Below are 20,337 nucleotides of genomic sequence, written 5' to 3' on the forward strand. Positions count from 1 at the left end.
GGGAATGGACTGACTATTCTTGGGGGGGGGGGAAAGGGGTGTGGGAGATGCGGGAAGAGACTGGACAAAAATCGTGCACCTATGGATGAGGACAGTGGGTGGGGAGTGAGGGCGGAGGGTGGGGCGGGAACTGGGAGGAGGGGAGTTATGGGGGGGGGGGGAGAGGAACAAATGTAATAATCTGAACAATAAAGATTTAATTAAAAAAAAAAAGAAATAATGATAAAGTGATGCACAACAACCTTCCCAGTGCCCAGGCCACAACCGCTCTTTAATTGCCCATCTCCAGACACGATGGCCACCAAATCCTAGCTTCGTCACTGAAGGGAGTGACTTCCGGAGAAGACCAAATGCTCTCTGGCCAGGTAACCAGCGGAAGAAAACTATATCCCTCCATATTCTCAGGCCCCTTCATAGTGCAGGGGCCAAATATCAGTTCTTCAAGGCTTCTTGGCACTAGTGCTTCACAAGCAAAGGGAGGTTTCCTAATATGACTGAGATAAGGTCAACGTCCTAAAGTGAGCATCCCCATGTGCATGAACACCTCCAGACAACTGGTTAACAATTGATGCTTGGCTCGGCTGGCGTGGCTCAGTGGTTGAGTGTCAACCTATGAACCATGGTTCAATTCCCAGTTAGGACACATGCCCAGTTGCGGGCTCAATCCTCAGTGTGGGTGTGCAGGAGGCAGCCGATCAATGATTCTCTCTCATCGTTGACATTTCTCTCTCTCCCTCTGCCTTCCTCTCTGAAATCAAAAAAGCAGCGACGCTTGGCTATCCATCCACTATGGCCAGCTGTAGGGCCAGGACACCAGCATGTTGTGATAGGGGCTGTGGTAGTGTTTGTCTCACAAATGGACAGGAACATTGCAAACACTGTGGTATATGTACATCAATACAAGAACTGTATAAAAATCCAGGCCTTTCCCACATGAGGAATGTAAATGGTAGCAAACTGAACTATATGCATAATAAAGATGCCTATTCCCTGCTTGCTTAGGAATTTGCCTTCTGAATTTTGTGACCACGTCTTATTTTTATTTCTCCTGCGTCAGATATTAGTATCACTGTATTATCCAGAATACCTAAATAATCTATATTTTCTAAATGGAAACATCAGTTCCTCAAAAGAGGGTACATGGTTTTAGAAAAAGGTAGTCATATCAATTCTTATTGTTACACATGGACCTACTTTCCATTAGAGATTTAAAAATAATGAAACAAACACTTTACAGAAAGTCGTTTGTCTCCATGGAAAAAAATATTGAGGTCATTACTATTTTCCTTGAGGAATGCACATCAATTGTAATTATATGTGACACTTCTAAAGCCTTGCAGTATCGTTCCAACTGATTATCTCCTCTCCAACTATGTCAGACGGGTTAGCCACACCAACATGTTTTATTTCAGCATGTTCATCAGAAGCTATTTCTCCTTATTTCTAAACATAATATTTTCATTAAAATTAGTCTTCATTGGAAACAATGTATTTTAACATAAAAACAGAAATAAGAGCATATATAATTGGTGCTATGTTTATACTTAAGCAATATATCATATTTGTTTTTAAACTATAACCTAACTAGATCATGTTACAAGATTATTTGTGGGTTTTTTTTTAATTATGTAAGATTGGAATTTATTATTTGTCAAAATCTTTTCATTCAAGGAAAGCATGTGCCTTAGCATTTTCAACTGGAGATTTAATGCTACTAGAATATATTACTTTGTATTTTCTTATGTTTTGTACTAGTTACATTTTTTAATAGGGAGTTTTCCAAGTTATCAAAATGATTTGGCATTTTCATTCATCAAAATTAAAAACTAGAAATAACCTTGTTGCTTCTAAACATGTAGGGAGTATTTAAAAATTGGGGTATCTGGAACGGTTTAGGTTAGAAGGTAAGAAATACAGACCGAACGGTCATGTGGCATGGTTCATCTATGTAAAGATGACAACTAGGATGCATTTAGTTGGTTTTTATTTAATTATGCCCTTTAGTGAGTTATTTCAAAATGAAAATGATCTAATAATCTTATTTCAAGAGTTGTAGAAATTCTAGTAGTATTTCATTTATAAAACTTTGGTCCTGATGATTTATAGATAAATTATAAATTGTCATTCCCTCCCTTTCTTTACATTTTCTGTTAAATTTGTGACCTGATTTTGTCACTTCCCGAAACAGCATTTTACATTAGAAAACACGCATCTGCTTGAATTGACAGTCCCATTTCAACTGGCTCAGCTGTATGGTGCAGCTGCAGCTCCAGAGTATTCACATGAACTTGTTCATGGCCTTCACTCCCATGAACTTCTTACAGATGCAGCCACCAGAAAGGATGTTACTCACAAGGCGAGGTAGAAGCCAAAAGGAAAAACAATACTACTTTTCAGTGTTTAACAGCATGAAAACACAATGATATATCTCACACTTTTGGTTGCCAATCATGAAGATCATTCATAAGTAGGCACACAAACTTGTTTTTCATGTGAAATAAACCAATTTATGTAGAAATTTAAGTTTATTTCAAAGAATGCTATTATGGCCTGAATTGCATTCTCCACAAATTCAGATGTTGAAGCCCAAAGCTCCAATGGGACTGTATTTGGAGATAAGGCCTTAAAGGACATGGTTAAGGTTAAATGAGGTCATAGTGTGGAGCTCCAATCCAACAGTCCTGGTGTCCTTATAAGAAGAAGAAAGCCACCCGTGCACTCTCTCCCCACGCATGTGCACAGAGGAAAGGCCGCATGAGGACACAGCAAGAAGGCACCATCTGCAAGCTGAGGAGAGAGACCTCCCAGACACCAAACCTGCTGGCACCTCCAGCCTCCTGAATTGTGAGAAAACCCGTTTCTGACAGTTAAGCCACCCAGTCTGTGGTGTTTTGCAATGGCAGCTGGAGCACTAGTCCAGATGGCTATCTCATTACTCTGAAGAAGCTCTGCACCATCAGTCCTATCCCCAAAGCACTGGTTTTTAACAGACCGCTTTTAAAACATTAATCAAATATTCCTGAATGTTTAATTAAATAGGGCAATGTGATGCAGACAAAATTTAGCCCTGTTCTATATGTGCCTTAGTGGCTTTCAAACTGTGATCCACAATATTATTAGTATGTACATATGTATATAATATGTAGAAATGTATGTTTGTATATAATATGTAGAATGTTTATAATATGTGTATAAGATATATTTCACAAACTTACTTTTCTTAACTATAAGAGATATATTTTGTACAGTTCTATTTTATTTAAAAAATAAAGGCATGTGCGTGTTTCTAAGAAACAATTTGAAAGAAAGCCAGTTTATGGCTAGATGTTTGAGAAGTTCTCCTTTTGGCTATGTTATCTAAAATAGTTCCTATTTACAATTTCTTTTTTTCCTTAGCATCTCAAGATCCTTCAAAGTACATTGAAAATACATTATAGTGAAAATAATCATAATTCATTCCCTCTCTCTCTCTCTCTCTCTCTCTCTCTCACACACACACACACACACACACACACACACACACACACACACACACAGAATGAGCTTGTCTAAGGCTAAGCCAAATAAGTTGATGTCCTATACCAGTGGTCGGCAAACTCATTAGTCAACAGAGCCAAATATCAACAGTACATTGATTGAAATTTCTTTTGAGAGCCAATTTTTTTAAACTTAAACTATATAGGTAGTTACATTGTTATTAACTTAATTAGGGTACCCCTAAGGCTTAGGAAGAGCCACACTCAAGGGGTTAAAGAGCCGCAGTCTGCCGACCACTGTAAGTAGAACTTTTCACATGATTTAAAGTACAACGTCAAACAAATATTGTCTTGCTGATTTGTTCCTAATAAAAAGACTGGTTTTATGGTGCAACTAAGATATAGATGAATGCATACAGACTGAACACGTGAATGCCCAGCTGAGAAATATAGTATCCATGAAGGGAACTACTGGATAACTTATACTCTTTCTAATCACCATGGGTACCTTCAGTATTTATAAGAAATCATATGACTTGAGGATTTCTAAATAAAATTGTTTTGTCTGTAGAGATGAATTAATTCTATCATATCCTATTTTATTCTATTTCTTTTGGGTGTGTGTTTAAAGATCATTGCTTGTATCAATCAAAGATTTTGACACTGATGTCTCTTGGCTTATGAACAGCAGATAATGAATTGAAGGGGATAAAGAAAAACAATGGGTGCACATTTTATAGACTTGTTCTCTGAAAAAAATTAGTAAAATTGCTAACAACCAGAACAAAAAAACACAAAATTCATACTATTCTATCACATTCAAACTAATAGGACTTCTGGACCTAAAAATATTAAATCAAAATTTAATTTCAGAGCTCTGTAATTTCAAAATCAGATTTAAATTTTAAATTTTCTAAAATGTAATGAATCAAAATTCTGATATTCATTTCTATATATACAATTGTTTAAAATATGTAAAAGTGTATGTTTTTGAGCAGCTAAAATTAGTATATAAGGAAATTGGCCAAAACACATACAACTTTGGGCATATATGTGTTTGTATACATCTGGACTACCACACATTTATGTAGACATAAAAAAGGAAATACTTGACTAAATTCAATATTCCACAGTACATTCACTTTTTCATGCTACTGATACCTTGACAAATATATTTTCTATTATACTTTTATAATTTTCTATTATACATACTTTGAGAGAAAAAAATGAAACAAACTAAAGAACTAATGAAAAAAACACTTTAATTACATCCTTTTTAGCACAAATTACCCTAAGAACCTAGATAGCATCAGGAACATAGGAGTGTTTAGTATTTGGTAAGTGAATGAATTGTAACTCACATGATAGCTGTGTAAAACAAACTCATACCAAACATAAATGTTTAAAAATTAAATAACATTTAAATACTGCTTTAAAATATAAATGTAAAAAGATTGTTACCGTTTATTAAATTAGCTAAATAGAAGTGTTTTTGAAAACTTCTTAATTCTTACCTCTTCCTTTGTCTTTTTCGAAATCACTCGGAGCCAGTCTCCAATCATGCTCAGGACAGCAGCAAAGTAAGCAAGTCCTACGAGGATCCAAAACCACACGACAGGCTTATAGAAGTCTAGGTATTCAATATCGGATCCACCTGTGAGAACGAAAACAAAGGCGAACAAAATAACTTTAAATTCATAAATGTTAACAATATAGACATTTGCTAAAATATGGCTTGCAAATCAGCAATTTTCTTGTCAACTGACTCATGTTATTTCCTTCACATGAAATTCCTCCTTTCCCTCATGCAATCCTTATCTATTTTTTCAACAACCAGTTTAAATTTCATTAATTCTCCAGATCATAATATTTTCTTGTTCCTTGTTTCTTTTTTTATTTATTACAATGTGTCTTATAATTAAGTCTAGCACTTTACTTACTCCAAGGTCTCTTTCCACCTCAGTTTTAAGAAGGGGAAGACAGAGATGATATACATTAATTCTTTGGCATACATTTAATTGAGTAAAATTACCTTATTACCAACCAATTCATACTAACCAGTCAATACATGCTACCCAATCAATTCAATGATAACCTGGACAAAGAGTGGTTCTTATTTTAAAATCATCAATCCAATAGATTGATAACAAATGGCAGAGACAATGCCTTGGTAGGTCTCATTTAAACAGTAATTTGCAGGTAATGCTGTCATTCTCTGTTCTCTGACTTTTTGGAATTCCCATGTTTGTCATAAATTTATATCTCTAGCTCTCAAGAAAAAAAAATGACAAAGGAGCTCTTTTGCTTCATTCTAATCTTTACTTCTCCACCCATTTGGTACAATGACTGCACGTATGAGAATGTGAATACATTTCAACACATCCCTCCTTCAGCACATTTTAATGGGACGCATATTAAATCCCAAACACTGAACAGTGATTTTTTTTTTTTCCACAAGAGATGGAAAGAAAGCTCTCTCTTAAGAAATTCGTAATTTAGCCCGAGAAAGCCTCACATAGACAATTAGCCATAATGGGATATATCCAGTGAAAGCGAAAGAATAAAATTGTGCTAAGAGAGGACACAGAAGAAAGGATTTTTACTTCTGGAAGGAGGAGGGTGAGTAGACAGAAAATGAGTCTTATGTGATGAGGATCAAAACAGAGAAATATTTAGGTGGAAATGTGTGGTATATTCAAAAGATATTTAGCAGCTAAATCTATATATATATATGGATGAGTGCCAGGGAGTAGATGGGTAGCAGAGAAGAATCTAGAAAAAGGAAGTTGTGTCAGGTTGCAAGGACTGGCTCCTGACACCAATGGGGAGTAGGTAAAAGTGGACAGAAAGGTAAGACCTATATTCATGTTTCACTATATGCACAGAAAGATCTAGTGGCAGAAAGGAAGGGCTGACAGGGAAACCCGTTAGAAAGTTTTGTTCTAAAGGAGCTAAGAAATTACTGTGCCTGAGTTGAGGCTGGAATGGAAAAAGAGGCATTTTGAAGACAGAGTCATCAGGCATTAACAACCAGTTAGTTGGTGTGATAAGTAAAAGGAAGGCTCTAGACAGGGGTGGGCAAACTTTTTGACTCGAGGGCCACAATGGGTTCTTAAACTGGACCGGAGGGCCGAAACGAAAGCATGGATGGAGTGCTTGTGTGAACTAATATAAATTCAAAGTAAACATCATTACATAAAAGGGTACGGTCTTTTTTTTTTTTTTTTTTTTTAGTTTTATTCATTTCAAACGGGCTGGATCCGGCCCGCGGGCCGTAGTTTGCCCACGGCTGGTCTAGAATGACCAGAGGCCCTCACGTGGGAGATGTGCCAGCAACTGAACAGGAAAATCGGGGGAAGGAAGAGTGACAAAGAAGAGAGAAGCAACCTAAACTGGGACATGATGGGTTTGATGTGCTTGAAGTACAAACAGGTGGAGATACCCAGTAGGATCCTTAAATTTACAGGATCAATAGCAGAGAGACTGGGATGTTTAAACAGGGGCCCATCCAATCATAAAACAGCTAATAAGTAGCCACTATTCCAGTGATGGTGAACCTATGACACGCGTGTCAGAGGTGACATGCGAACTCATTTTTTTTGGTTGATTTTTCTTTGTTAAATGGCATTTAAATATAGAAAATAAATATCAAAAATATAAGTCTTTGTTTTACTATGGTTGCAAATATCAAAACATTTCTATATGTGACACGGCACCAGAGTTAAGTTAGGGTTTTTCAAAATGCTGACACGCCAAACTCAAAAGGTTCGCCATCACTGCACTACTCATTAAAAAACTAATATAATGCCCTGGCTGGTGTGGCTCCATTGGTTGGAGCATTGCCCCATGCACCAAAGGGTCTTGGGTTCGATTCCTGGTCAGGGCACATACCCAGGTTGTGGTTCGATCCCTGGTTGGGGCGCATGCAGGAAGCAACCAATCAATGTTTCTCTCACATCGATGTTTCTCTCTCTTTCCCTCTCCCTTCTTCTCTCTCTAAAAGCCAATGGAAACATATCCTTGAGTAAGGATTTTTTTTTAAATCAAGTATAAAATTTTGACTGTAACATTCCTTTATCTAAATTAAACTTCGAATTGCCTGCAATGACATTTTCAAGTATTAAAGGGTCAGAGTAAAAGGAGACTGTTTTTCTATCAGGCAAATAATGTTAACTTCATTTAAGAATACATCTCAAAGTAAATAATGTTACCTTCAAAATGTTGTGAAAATTTTTTTCCTTGTGCAGTGTTTTTTAAAAAACATCTTTTCTGGAAAGGATTATGGAGGCTAAATGCATCTCACTATGGGTAAGACTTGGCCCTGGGGGATGCAGCTCCATAGATTCACAAAAGTGACTGAAGAAATGTGTGGAAACTTGTCACATGATAGGCTCACTAGTGAATTCTATTTTTCAAATGTTTCCATTTCAATAAAACCAAAATGACATTTTTTCCGAGTACTTTCTCTTTCAAAACCAGAAAATCTTCATCCAAATAGCTGTGACTCATTTAACACTTAAATTCACCAAAATGTTGATATGAGGAGTCAGATCAAGCTCAAGATGACTTTTTATAAATCTTCCTTCTTATAAACAGGATGTCACAGTTTGAAAAGAGTAAATTAGCTTAATCTCTAAAAGGTTTCTATTTGGGCAAAATGTTTACCCCACAAGTTTCAGCGGATTCTAAGCCACGGTCGAGGGGACTGGAGGGGGCAATGGTTTCCCATTCTTAATTGGCACTCTTAAGATGAAATACCAGCAGTCAAAAGATCTAGGAAAAACTAATGTATATGGAGTATTGTCAAACAACTCCCAAAGCCTGGCCACTTTCTGACAGCCGAGACTTATGAATTAATTTCCACCTTATTCAGTTCACTTGATCCAAGAATCTTACCCAAATTAAATTATCTGCAGATAAGTTGCTAAAAAGAGCTATTGGATTTGTTTTAAATTAGAAAACATTCAAAAAAAATGTCTTGGCTGTTAGAAGTATTAATTTTAATCTGGCTACAGTCAGGAAACCTGTCCATGGGTCTCTTGCTAAGTAAGGACGCAAGGTAATTTCTCTGTCCTGGATTCACTCCCTGTAAGCTCCCTACCCCCAGGTCCACTCTGCCACTCTGTAATATTTTTCCCCTCTTTCCACACACTCCCGAGACACGGCCTGCAGGACGCTACAGCCCACTGTGCACTTCTGGGATCCTCACCCACTTGGCAGGATCAGTCACCGCACTGCTGTTTTCTTTGTTGCCACCCAAAATATGCACACAGATCCTTTCCATTTTAAGAGCTTTTGGCTAATCATTACAGGAGAGTAGACAGATGGCAATAAAAATAGCAAAGAGGGGTGGAAGCACACAGGTTTCAGGAATCTTATAAACTTTTCCAAGTAGTTAAAATAACTCTCTTCCTGACTCGCATATGATATGTGACAGCCTCTTTTAAAAGTCACCATTGCTCTCTGGACGTCTTCTCCCTGGTGCTTAAGGAAGGAAACCAGCCACAGCCTAATCTCATCCAGCAGATTAAACTACAGGTACCCAATGTAGCCCAGGAAAGGTGTGGGCTGTCATTAATGCTTGGGACTCATTCTCTCCCCAGATGTTTCCTAAAAATTTGAGGGAGGCGGTATTCCCACTCCTGACATTTCCACTGACTTAGGACAGAGCGATTAGTAAAACCATTTGTCCTCAGATTTAAGCCGTAGCTCCAGCTGCCTTTACAGTAATTAAGCTAATAATTCTTTTAAAAAAAAAAAAATTAAATCTTTACTGTTGAAAGTCTTACATATGACCCCCTTTCCCCCCCTCCCCCCCATTGACCCCTTCTAGCCTGCCCCAACTGCCCACCCCAGGCTTTTACCTCCCTATTGTCTGTGTCCATGGGTTACGGATATATGCATACAAGTTCTTTGATCTCTTCCCACCCTTCCACCCTCCCCCACCTTCCCTCTGAGGTTCCATAGTCTATTCAATGCTTCTATGTCTCTGGATCTTTTGTTCATCAGTTTATTTTGTTTATTAGATTCCACATATGAATGAGATGATGTAATACTTGTCTTTCTCTAATTGGCTTATTTCACTTAGCATAATATTCTCCAGGTCCCTCCATGTTAAGCTAATAATTCAAATTGCCATCGTTCTCACAGTCTCGTTCAGAACTCTGAAGTGAAGGACGGGTTTGTATTGGCTCCTTGAAATCTCAACAGGAAGTGTCCCCACTTTTCAACGGAGAAGAGAGAGTCTCAGTAGGTAAAATAGCGTGTCAGGTCTCCCAGGAAGGGAGGCAGCAGAGCTAGAATTCAAACCGAGGCCCGCCTGGCTCTGTATCCCGGCCTTTTGCGTTGACCTGGTTGTCCATGTCACCTATGATGCCATCATTTATCCACCAGCCTTGTCTGCCCACCCTGGATTTTTTTGGATTTTTTTCATCAAATTTACTACAATTTACTGCCAACCTCCCTAAGCCATAACTATTAATCATTGAATGATTTCCTTTTTTTTTTTTTTTGTCCATATGTTTAGTGTTTGAGCTGGGCTGCAAACACTAAATCAAACAAGGCGTGCCTCTTCTCTTGCAGGGTCTTGCCTAGAAACCAGGTGAGTCTGAAGATAAGCATTATTTTACCAGAAGCCTCCTCACCTTGCTTCTGTCCTCATTCCAACAATGTCTAACAGTTGGCCCTATTTAAAGAACTTGCCTATACCATGCCCTCACCCCTTAAATTTAATTTTCTTTCCCTGTGATACTCCTGACTCAGAGAATACTTATAAAAAAATGATGATGAAAGGAGACTTGACTTGGAGTGGTGAACACACACTATCATATACACATGATGTATTATGGAAATGTACACGTGAAACTTGTATAATTTTATTAACTAATGTCACCCCGATAAATTCAATAAAAATTTTTAAAAGAAGATCTAGCCTGGGAATCATCTAGCCATTCTGGGCTCAGTTATCAACATTATTTCTAAAATGCTATCTGTATTTTTATGTTTGCTTGACTTTATTTTTATTCATCAAAACCATCCTGCCTTAATATAAAGGGAGAAAAAAAACTTCCTGCTTTAGTATATGTTTCCTTTTTTATAGTAAAGCAATTTAACTGAATAACGTGTTTTCTCCATGCTTCAAGGACTAAGAGGCTCTTTTAGTAATGTTATAAATTCTATTTTCCTTTTTACAAATGGAAATATGACTTTAGTATTAAACACTAGCTCACCCACTAAACAAAGCTTCTCATAAGCCATTGAGTCAGAAAAACACAAGGTTACAAAAGATAAACCTGTCTAGTATTTGGACCTATATTTTGGGGAATTTCAATTTCAGCATTCAAGACATTGTCCATTTCCTGTTCGGCACTTGGGCTAAAATTAGGAAAACTGACATTAGAACATCTCATGACCAGAAAGAAAGCAAGATCTACACACTGCCTCACTCACTCATCCTTTATGAGGATGGAAATTTGTAAGTTGTACACAATTATCATCCCTAGAAATTACTGTTAAGACTCAAGATAGAGCAATTTGGATTTTTTCATCAAATTTACTACAATTTACTGCCAACCTCCCTAAGCCATAACTATTAATCATTGAATGATTTCCTTATTTTTTTTTTTTTGTCCATATGTTTCCACAATGCTACTAATATATCTATTCTGAATCCTGCAAGTTACATAACTTCTTCTCTACAGTCCCTAGGACTTCTGAGCCATCTGGGTCAAATCCCATTTGATTAATCATGTAGCTAGCTATCAATTCTCTCATGAGTTCTCTGAGAGCCACTAGCTGAGTCAGGGTGGACCTGACTCCTTGTAGAATTTCCTACACTATCAAACAAAATAACTACCAGGATCGGTAGCTCTTCCTGCATCTCACACATTCTATCCATAGGAATAGGCAATCATTATCACTAAGTGCTAAGCACAGTATGGAATATACAACATGTGCTCACTAAATTGCAGAATGAATGAATAATACATCTGGCAGTCACATAAACCCTCTCTTTCCAATCAAAGCAGTTTTTGGGAGCCATTGCGGTGGTGATGGTAGTACTGGCTGTTCTTTATCAGAACTCTTCCTCATCAGGTACTTTCCTTGTTATCCACTGAATTCCTGGCAAACTTTTATTAGAGACCAGCTCCATAATAGCAGTTTTAATAACTGGCCTCTGACATAGTTGCAAAGCTTTTACGCATCATCAGGAACTGTTTTCTGCAGGGTTGCTATTAGAACAAACTGTTTTAAACAAAAAATTTTAAAAAATCTTGCCGTAGTTTTTCAATAGAGATTTATATGTTTTCATGATAAAAATCCCCTTTCACTAATTAAGCAATCTCTGAGCACTCCACTCAATGAGTCATGTTTTCGGTTATAAGGGAGAGCAATGGTGTGGTTACTAAAACCTACTTTTCCAATAATGACTTTGAAAATACAATTCTAAGAAAACTTAATTCTTAATATGAGATAAACAAATATATTTTTCCAACTCAAAAAAAACACGTGATGCCAAATGACTATACAACTGTGAAAATTTGTAAAAAATAAAAGTAAATGCACCAGAAGAAGAATCTGACCTGGGAAAGCCCCAAGTTATATTTTCTATATAGAGGAACTTAAGGTACAACACACAAAGTGAGCTTTCAATAACTACGTGTGAGATGAAGAAATTATCATTATTCAACTAAATATACTAAATTTCATGGATCAAAATTCCAAAAAGGGTATATTTGAATAGCTAAATAAATGTATGTTCCAATGGGAAATGTGTTTTCATAATATCAACCATGAAGATTTCTTAGAATATCTAAATTTTTGGCAAAAACTTCTGCTTTTTATTAATAAAGTAGGTAATATGAGCTCACTGCTTTGTGAAACTATAAATTTGCATCTGGCTTTCATTCAGTCATATTATCTCTTATGAACATGCCTGGTTTACTAAAAGGAGTATTTTAAGGACTTCTTAGGGCAGCTTCTAAACAATTCATGGAAATACATTCTTGTCTTGCGTGATCCACTCTAACCCTAGCAGTATATATTAAAGAAGTCACTAGCTTTGAAAAATATTTTAAATTGTGTTGTTAGGTAATTAATTTTACTTTTCTCCAATTTTGAAGAACAACCAACTATGTTTATTCATATGTAAAAGAAAGGTCCTTTTTAGCCTTAGAACATTGAGCACTTGAACACTGGGCCATCAGAAAGAAGCAGATAACAATCACTAAGATAGCCAACCAGCCACTAAAACACACCCCTTGCATAAATACAAAATTAAAATTCACTGGGAGCACCCTTGCCAGTGTGGCTCACTTGGTTGGGCGTCATCCATCACCAATAGGTTGCAGGTTCGATTCCCAGTCAGGGCACATGCCCAGGTTGCAGGCTTGATCTCTGGTAGGGGGCATGCAGGAGGCAGCCAATCTATGTTTCACTCTCACATCAAAGTTTCTCTCTCTCTCTCTCTCTCTCTCTCTCTCTCTCTTCTCACTTCCTCCCTTTCTAAAAATAAAAAATATTTTTTAAAAAAATTTGCTGGGAGGGCTCTTCCTGCAGAAAAATTAGTGTTGACTTCCTCTATTCAGTCACATACACAGAGAAACCTGAATGCTATGTGGTTTTGTCGTGATGAGTGGTCTCTAAATGCTTTTGATCCATTATCACCGCAATGAAAAGGTTCTGAGCATGCAAATTTAAATATATTTTCTTATGAATTAGAAATCTATTATGCGCTAATTTATATCATGCATTATATGACATGTAAGGAATGAGGCCTAAGAATACATAGAATCAGGAGTTGTCCTGTTTTCGTCCCATGGTAGAAAGTCTTCTTGCACGGACTTTCTTGCTCATTCCCTGGGGATGAGCACTCTGCTTCAGAGTTCTGGTCTAAAACACCACATGCTCACTTGCTGCTCTTGGGATGTTCCTAATAGTTACACCAAGGTTACAACCTGTATCCTAAACATTTATACATCACTGTCTAAAATTTACTTTTCTTTTCTTTTCATAACACCACAGTTTGAATTTGTCTTCCAAGAAGTTCAATACAACAATGTAACTGATCCCTAATCCCTGTCAAAGGACTTGCAGGCTTGAAAAGAGCACCAGCCAATGAGGGTGCAGCACAAGAGGTTCAACTTGGTTTTCTTTGGAGGTTGAAAACCCAATAGAAAGAGGAGAAGTTTTAAGTTACAGCAGTGCCTCTTGTTTTTCCCAGCAAAAAATACCAAAACGAAGTGAAAACACTACCTGCAGTGACATCTAATAGCAAGAGAGAAGGTTCTAAAAAGGTAAACAGCCAATAGTCCCCAGGTGGGGTACTTGCCTTAACTCCACGGCTAATTGTACTTTAGAGTCTCAAAGCACCCAGAAGCAAAGACTATTTTTACGTCGAACTATATGAGGCAATTCTTTCCCAAGGTCCTTTTAAAAAAACTCATAATTTTTGTTTTTCCAAAGACTTTGGCAAAGGGCACACATTTCCTACCCAGCCTTTGCCACACACCTGCCCCCTCATCCACATTCTCATTCTCATTCCAAAAACACTCCCTGGGCAAAAGGACCCAGGCTGTAAAGACTACAATTCTAGGAGCAGGGCTCCACAGTCTCACAAAGGCCAAAATAGCTACAGCATACATCAATTAAGCAGACAGAGATACATCAAAAGCTGGTGTCAATCTGCCTCTTCTCTAATTTATCTTTCTCAGCATTTGCTAATGATTAGTAAAGTGTAATTCTACCATTTTTCATGATTTCCTCTGTTAAATTAAAGTAATGAATTTAAAGAGGGTTACAACAAAAAGAAATCGCAGTAATAAGATGTTTACTAGACTAAACTCAATGCCATGCAAATACCATTTTGTTCCCGTTCCCCCAAAATACTGCACCGCGGCTCTAAACTTCAGGGTCACCACTGATACACACACTTCACTCTACAGGCAGTTGAGACTGAATATTAACAAGCCCACATGAGCTAGCCAGGTTCAGAGTGTTGATTTCTTAAAGTAAGTTAAAAAAAATTGTTTTTCATCTTCTACAAAACCATAAAGTAAAAATATTTGTCCTTTTTTTTTTTTCTGGTACTCTGGTTGCAAATATACAACATTATTTTAGGATTCCACCCACATTTCTTTTATTTATAATTTTTGTCTCTTTAGAGTCTGAGACCATGTGGTCCCTATTCTAGATTGACACAGTCTGCCGATTGTTGAAAATAACGCATACACTGTCTTACAGCACTGGAATTTGCTAAGAGTGTAGAACTTAACTGTTCTCACCCCCCAAAAATAAGGGACACATATGTGAGGAGATGGATGTATTAATTAACTAGGAGGCGGGAATCCTTTTACTAGTACAATGTGTATGTATATGAAAATGCCATGATGTATACTTAGACTATCTTACAATTTTATTTATCAACTGTATCTCAATAAAGCTGAAAAATAAACAAAATGGTGCATTACTATAAAAATAAACATTAAAAATAAAATACAATGTTTTTCGCCTAAAAATAGAAGCTATATCACCTAATATGTATGTATTCTAGTTATGAGCCCTTGTTAAGTATGTTTATAAAGTGGGACAAGAGCCTAAGGTTAACATGCCATGAGTGTAAGTTTTGTTATCAGTGTGTCTCACTTTCTCCTGTATTCATACACTTTCCACTTCTGCTTAAGCCAAGTAAATAGCTTGGATGAGAGGTAGAAAAATGAGTGTTTTAGGACAGAAGCATGTAGTATATGGAGATACAAATGTCTAACCATTAACCTGGTTAGAAAACTCTAAGATCTCCAGCACAGGAATGTGTCCTCCCGCCTCAGGGCCTCCATCCAACCCCCAGATGTGTACACAGTATTTTTGACCAAAGCAAAGTGTCACTCATGAAAACATCCTCATTTTCAAAGATATACGTTCCCCAAGAAGGAAGGCTTTGCCAGGATACTATAATTAGCCAATCAATAAAAAACATACGAACTATCAGCCTTCTGTGAGATTTTATAGAACACAACATGTTCTATAAACACACCATGTTCTCTTTCTGAAAACATTTAAGTGAGAAGTTTGGGTCAAGAAAGAACATTTTCTGATTCTCATTGTTGGAGGTCTTAAGTCTTAGCAAGCATCGCCGATATTAAATGCCCAACGTCCATTTAGACGTTTAAAGTTGGAGCAACTGTGTGTGTTTGAACAGATGAAATAAAAATAATAAGGACAAAACTAGGAGTGCCCAGAAGGGAAAACTGTACCAACTGCTAGTCTCCCTTGTTTAGGAGCCACGGTATTTTTTCCAGGTGTTAATAATTAAATTAGAACGTGGCCACTTGTTAAACTTATGAGACTACAGTTCTTTATTTTTAGTTAAAGGTTTTGACTGCTGTAAAAATGTTATTTTGAATATATTTTAAATCGTAAGATTAAAAGAAAGAATTTTTTGTGCACTTTTTTTTTCATTTAATCGCAATGATTTTCAAGTTTCTACAAATAGGGTAATTGTAAAGCATTAAGCATTTATTTGTTAAAAAAATGTATATATTCTCATTCCAAGAAATATAATGAGCGAAGTTGAATAAATGCTTTAAAGTTTACCATACTGCCAATGGTTTCACAACCATTCTCTTGTATTTATTTATTGATTAAGTAAAATAAAAGTGATTAAGACTAAAAAAAACAACAAGAAAACAAGAAAGAATAGTAAATAGCCAGAAAGTATAAAACTCTCCTAAAACTAAATTAGGCTGGTGAGTTTACTCTGGAAAATTTAACGGCACATTCCTACTATAACGTTCAGCATGTTTTTCTAATACTTCCAACTGATTTTTTTAAAAGAATGGTTTAGATTTTCAGTAGCTGGTCAAAATGATCCCTGATCACTTTAGATTACTTTTACCACAATTATACTTTAAACCTGGAGTTCGAACAATAATAATTAATATAACAGGAAAAAGGAGAGTGGGAATGACAGAAATATAAGTCCTAAGAGCTACAACAATAAAGCAAAAGCAAGGCGGTCCCGGAGCTGCCTCTTGCTTCAACAGTGTTTGCACAGAACAGACCCAGGGACGCCCCTTCTCCCAGCCTCGGCCACTCTCCAGCCTCTTATCCAGTCTCCACCGTCAGCACCACCTCCGAGACCAGCCAACACACCGGCTTCTTTTCTACCTTAACCCCTTACGCCGAACAACCATGAGCTCCCAGATTCCTCAGCATTATCCCACCTACATGGAGGCTGCGGTCAACCACCTGCCCCCCCACCCCTGCCTCTGCAGGCCGCCCACACCTACCTCTCTCTGGGCTTCTATTTGGACCCTGAGGATGTGGCTCTCCAGGCCGTGGGCCGCTTCTTCCCCAAATTGGCAGAGAAGAAGCTCCAGGGCTCTGAGCGCAAACCCAGCGCGGTGGCCGCACTCTCCCCCAGGGCGCGCTGAGGCCTCCCCAGATGAGTGGGCAGAACTCGGGGCGCCAGGGAGGCCGCCCTGGCCTTGGGGAGGAACCTGACCAGGCCCTGGTGGACCTGCAGACCCTGGTTCTGCCCCCGCAGACGCTCAGTTTTTAAGTCCTGCAGAGCCACTTCCGGGTGAGGAGGGGAAGCTTATCAAGAAGATGGGCCACACCTGGCTCCCTCCGCAGGCTGCGGCCCCAGGCTGGGCGGGCGAGTGGCTCTAGGAAAGGCTCAGCCTCCAGCACCACTAGGGGCCTGTGGAGCCCCGAGGCCTGTGAGGGGCCCCTCTGCCTCCCCTGGTGTCTGCCTTGTGCCTGAGCCTCTGCCCAAAACTACTAGCCATTCTTTTAACCACCCTGAAGCCCTCTCCCATGCATTGGATTAAATGAAACAATAAAGCTTTTTGCAGCAATAAATAAATAAATAAATAAATAAGCAAACAGCAATTGAAATAACATATATAGAAAAGAAGAAATTTTAAAATGAATAAAAAAGTGGACACTTGAACAAAGGCCTAAAATATTTTCCCGAGAACTAAAAATTAAAGACGGTAAAAATCTTAGAGAAAAGAAGTTCTTAAGTAGTTAAGAACATCTACGTTTTGCAGGTGTTTTTTAAACTAAGATATGAAAAGGCCTAAGAAAAAAGAGCAAAGATAAGTTAAACTCAAATTTTTGTACCTCTAAAAAAATTAAGAGGCAGATATTTGGGTTTGGAAAATAGGGTGGGAATATAAAATTCTGAATAACCTGTAATTAAATCTCTTTCTTAGAATAAAAAATAAATGTCCAACTGCACCAATCTGCTTACCTCCATTGTCATGGAATGGCTTTTTTTTTTTTTTTTTGGCTTTGTCATTGTTATGGATTAAAATGTGTCTTCCAAAAAATGTATGTTGAAGTCCTAACCCCTAGTACTTTGGAATGCAACCTTATTTGGAAATGAGGTCCTTAGAGATGTAATTAGTATGATGAGCTCACACTAGCCTAGCATTAATCCAATATGACTGGCATCCTTCAGACACAGTGAGCGAGACATGAAGAAAAAGCCATGGGGCGATGGAAGCAGAGATGGGAGTTTTGGGGCTATAAGCCAAGAAGCAACAAGGACTGCTGGACAGAAGCAAGGAAGGATTCTGACAGAGTCTCGGAGGGAGCATGCCTTTGCTGGCACCTTGATTTTGAACTTCCAAAAGAGAATGGATTTCTTTTGTTTAAAGCAACCCAGGTTGTGGTACCTGGTTATGGCAACCTTAGTAACTAATACAGTCACTGTGTTGTACTGCAAACCCAAGTGAAAAGTCTAAAGAAGGGACATGGGTTAGGAGAGCAGTGGCGGTGCCAAGAAAAACTTACCTGCAACATAGTCACCAAATCCAATGGTTGTTAAAGTGATAACCACAAAGTAAATGGCGTCCAGAGCACTCCAGCCTTCTATGTGCTTAAATATGATAGCGGGCAGAGCAACGAAGAGCACACAGCCAAACAGTATAAATATGATTGTTGAGATGATGCGAATCTTGGTCTGACTAACATTCCACTTCTAGGGAAGAGAGCAAGAGAGTGAGAGAGAAAGAGAAATTGACTGAGATTAATTGATTATTGGCATACTTACAAAGCTAACTTATGTACACTGTTATCAGCAAATTAGCAAGTGGGAATTTTATTTTATTCCCTTTTATGATTAATTTTCCATTGTCTTTATAAGTAAAGTCAAAATTGGGTATAACATAACTAGCTCAAAACATCCAGTGCTAATAATGATACCACTTTAGTCTTACAGAGCTTACAACAGGTAAATTACTCTCCCAAGTAAATCACATTTGCTCTTAAAATACAAATTTCAGATTTACATCATCCTTTTGTTTACCGGAACTACTCTTAAAATATTTCCCAGTCTATAGGCATACAATTGATTGTGGTGGTAAACACAATCTAGAAATATATGAAAATGGAAAAAAACTGAACTATGAATTAAATATTTACTACTGATCAAATTATTCCTTCTCACTCCTGTCACATTTCCAATCAATATTCAGTTGATTAAAGAGGATGTTCAGAGACTTACAGTTCACATTTAATTCCCAGATGAGCCTGATGAACTATCTCTCTGCCTATGGTCTTAAACTATAAAACTAAATATATCAAAGACGATATGTAAATAAGGATAAATCTTCCACACCTCTAAGCTACAGCTGCCATCAGAGTACCCATATTTTTCCACCTCCTTCTCTGATCAGGAATCTCCACAGTGTGACATTAAATGAAGACTGAACAGACAGCAGTTTATCTCCAGGTCTCTTTTTGAGATTAATCACTGTGAATTATTCATCTCTAACTGAATCTGTCCTTTCTAAGTCACAGCCCCACCATAAAAGAATCACTGAATTGTAGAGCTTGAAATTTTTCTAGAAATAAAGGTCAATGAAACCATAGAATGGAAAATAGAAAGTCCACCGTCCTTATCACACACCTGAGAGCTAAGTGAATTCCCATTTGTAAAGTTCTCAGAAGTGTTTAGTGCTAAATGCTGAATCATGACCACTGGAATGTGTCCCCTAACAGGGCACGGAATTTGTCTTATGCACTGATGTAGATGCAGCACAAAAGAGACTGCCCAGCATCCAGTAGGTGCTCGAAACTCTGTTGAATAAATGAACAATTCAGTACTGTCAAGTTCACGCCTCTAATCCTACCTCTCAATTAATATAAATACAAGATATTTTTATATCAATATAAGAAAAGTATAATACCATAAAAAGGATAAAACTTCTGTTTGGGAATAACCACACCTACTCCACTCTAACAGTAAAAATATTTGAGAGTGAACTTTGAACTTAAATATGAAACATAATAATGCTAAAAACTAGAACTATGATTTAAATTGAAAAACCATACTCAAGAGTCTTATTTCATCCATAGAGTTAAATGTAAAATGCTCTGACAATTTCGTGAAAATATGAAAATGTCATTTAATAATAACTAAAATGTATTTGGAATAGTGGTGACAGTAGTAATAAATCATTTAAACCCCATCGTCTAACACAATCATTTTCTTTATCCAGAATTTTCTTCAAGAATAGAAGTTTGTGCTCATGGTGTTATTGTTTTTTACTTAAAATTATAACAGAAGCATTTTCATTTATTTTTTTTCTATTGAATGTACTGTGACCATGAACATCTATTTATATATTACTGTTGGTTCTACTGAATTATATCACTTTGATAGATTTCTGTCAATGACATTACTAAATTAAGTTGTATGGTCATCTTTATTGTGTTTGTCATATATTCCTATATCCTTCATAGAAGGGTTATATGTTTGCAGTGACACCAGCAATGAACAAGGGTACCAAAACAATTTTTAAATAATAAAAATATTGTCAGTCTTTACTAGTTCTGTTCAACTTTAACCTAT

General features: G+C 37.3%; 1 protein-coding gene across 3 annotated transcripts in view; it reads right to left on the minus strand.

Annotated features, from left to right (window-relative positions):
• Positions 1-20,337, minus strand: part of KCNK2 (potassium two pore domain channel subfamily K member 2) — a 151,222-nt gene that overhangs the window by 23,134 nt on the left and 107,751 nt on the right. For all 3 annotated transcript variants that reach the window (XM_070396722.1, XM_070396723.1, XM_070396721.1), the window contains exons 5-6: positions 18,276-18,462; positions 4,991-5,130 (exon numbers count right to left, since the gene is read on the minus strand). In XM_070396722.1, the coding sequence (XP_070252823.1) occupies positions 4,991-5,130; positions 18,276-18,462 (327 nt within the window). The remainder of the gene's footprint in view (positions 1-4,990; positions 5,131-18,275; positions 18,463-20,337) is intronic.

The sequence above is a fragment of the Myotis yumanensis genome, unplaced genomic scaffold (assembly GCF_028538775.1).
Source record: "Myotis yumanensis isolate MYYU_CA2020_CCGP unplaced genomic scaffold, mMyoYum1.0.hap1 SCAF_17, whole genome shotgun sequence".
NCBI classification, from domain to species: Eukaryota; Metazoa; Chordata; class Mammalia; order Chiroptera; family Vespertilionidae; genus Myotis; species Myotis yumanensis.